Raw genomic sequence first — 1661 nt, 5'->3', positions numbered from 1 at the left:
ACGGTCCGTAGATTGGGTCCGTCGATCGACTCTGCTCGACAGGCCTTCACTAAAACGGGCATAACTTTTTACTCGGAGGTTGGAATTTAGCAAACTCGGTGGCGTTGGAAAGATAATTCAATTATCTATCTAACCATAGGTCATGGGACACATAATTTATTTTGTACTAAAAGGTATGACCATCTGAAGTTGACCCATCAGAATTTTCAGCTAACTGGCTGCTAACCTTCGATCTACGGTCAGAACTACGGACCGTGGATCGAATGACGGTCCGTGCTGGTCAACCGTAGTTCGTGTCAGAGGCTGGATGAAGGAGGTCTCGATCCACGGACACAGACCAGTGACCGTGGTCTGATCTACGGACCGTGGGTCTGTCCGTGAGCCGGGACTTAGCCAATTTTCTGAGCTGGTTTGGGGAGGGGTTGCAGTGGTGAACCACGGACCACCAGCACGGGCCGTGGTCTGACCTACGGTCCGTGGATGGTGACCGTAAGTTGCACCTGCAACTTCTTAAAATCTGCATTTTTGTCTATTTTGAATACGGGGTGTTACAATTTGAGAGTTTGTTTAATAGTAAAATACTATGGAAGCGTCAAGAAAACAGCACGTTAACCTATTTCATACAAGACCATTTAAAAGTGATCAAGTAAAAGTGATTTTAATAAATCTCATAAGTAATTTTTTATTTAGAATCTCAACACTTGCTGATTGAACCTCAAAAGAAGAAGAAAATACAGGAAGATGCTGTTCAAGTAGCTGTCTAGTTTATAAACATGACAAGAATCTAGGTTTCTTGCAATAGTTTCTCAACATCACTGAAATGACGGGAAACAATGCTGATATGACTACGATAAGGATAAGAAACAAGAAAAAAAATTCCCAGTTAGGCATTAAGGAAAACATCACAGTACAATAGGTTATCGCCAAGGCAAGAAGTGAGACTTGCAGTTCTGATTGCAAAGGAAATCCTATTGTAAGGAAATTTATCGTGTAGAGGGATATGAAAAATCCGAGGGAGTTGAAAATCATGAACAAGATATAGCAAATTGGATCGTTATCACCCATCACTGACTGTCCTGCAATATGCCTAGTGCTGTTGTTATTGTGGTCAGGCCAGTAAGTGTCCTGCCATACGCCTCCTGGTGAACTGAGAATTGCTTGATAAGTTGCTGTTGCAATTAGAATGACTATCACAAGAAGGGTGTCTCTTACTTTTCCTGGATAATCTTTGGTTTTATTGTACTTGAAGAAATCCTGAAGCTTCTTAGAATTAGATCGAGGCTGGTCCCTTCTTTGCTCTCTACTGGATTGTTCATTTGATGGATCTTGAACTGGAACTACCAAAACTTGCAAGTTTTCAGCAGATACAGCACCAGATGCTCTAAGAATTTCCTCAATATCTCTATCTCCAGATTCCTCTAATAGTACCTCCAAAGGTGTAAGACCTTTCTTGTTCAAAGAATTCACCTCAATTGTGCCCTTAGAAACAACATTCTCATCCAGCAACATATCAACAACCTGAATGAATCATTTCAAGTTAAAAATCAAGATGATAAGATGAGGCATATACAATGAAAAGATACTTGCCTCGTATTGCTTAGTTGAGACAGCAAGATGCAAAACAGTGTTTCCTTGGATATCCTTCTTGTTTAAAAGATCAT

General features: G+C 40.7%; 1 protein-coding gene across 1 annotated transcript in view; it reads right to left on the bottom strand.

Moving 5' to 3' along the window:
- Positions 1–765: 765 nt before the first annotated feature.
- The window catches only part of LOC125851699 (uncharacterized), a 3505-nt gene continuing 2609 nt past the window's right edge, over positions 766–1661 (bottom strand). The window contains exons 3-4 of the mRNA XM_049531464.1: positions 1588–1652; positions 766–1518 (exon numbers count right to left, since the gene is read on the bottom strand). Of these exons, the coding sequence (XP_049387421.1) occupies positions 766–1518; positions 1588–1652 (818 nt within the window). The remainder of the gene's footprint in view (positions 1519–1587; positions 1653–1661) is intronic.

Source organism: Solanum stenotomum, unplaced genomic scaffold (genome assembly GCF_019186545.1).
Source record: "Solanum stenotomum isolate F172 unplaced genomic scaffold, ASM1918654v1 scaffold28676, whole genome shotgun sequence".
NCBI classification, from domain to species: Eukaryota; Viridiplantae; Streptophyta; class Magnoliopsida; order Solanales; family Solanaceae; genus Solanum; species Solanum stenotomum.
This window is presented reverse-complemented; position numbering and strand designations above follow the sequence as displayed.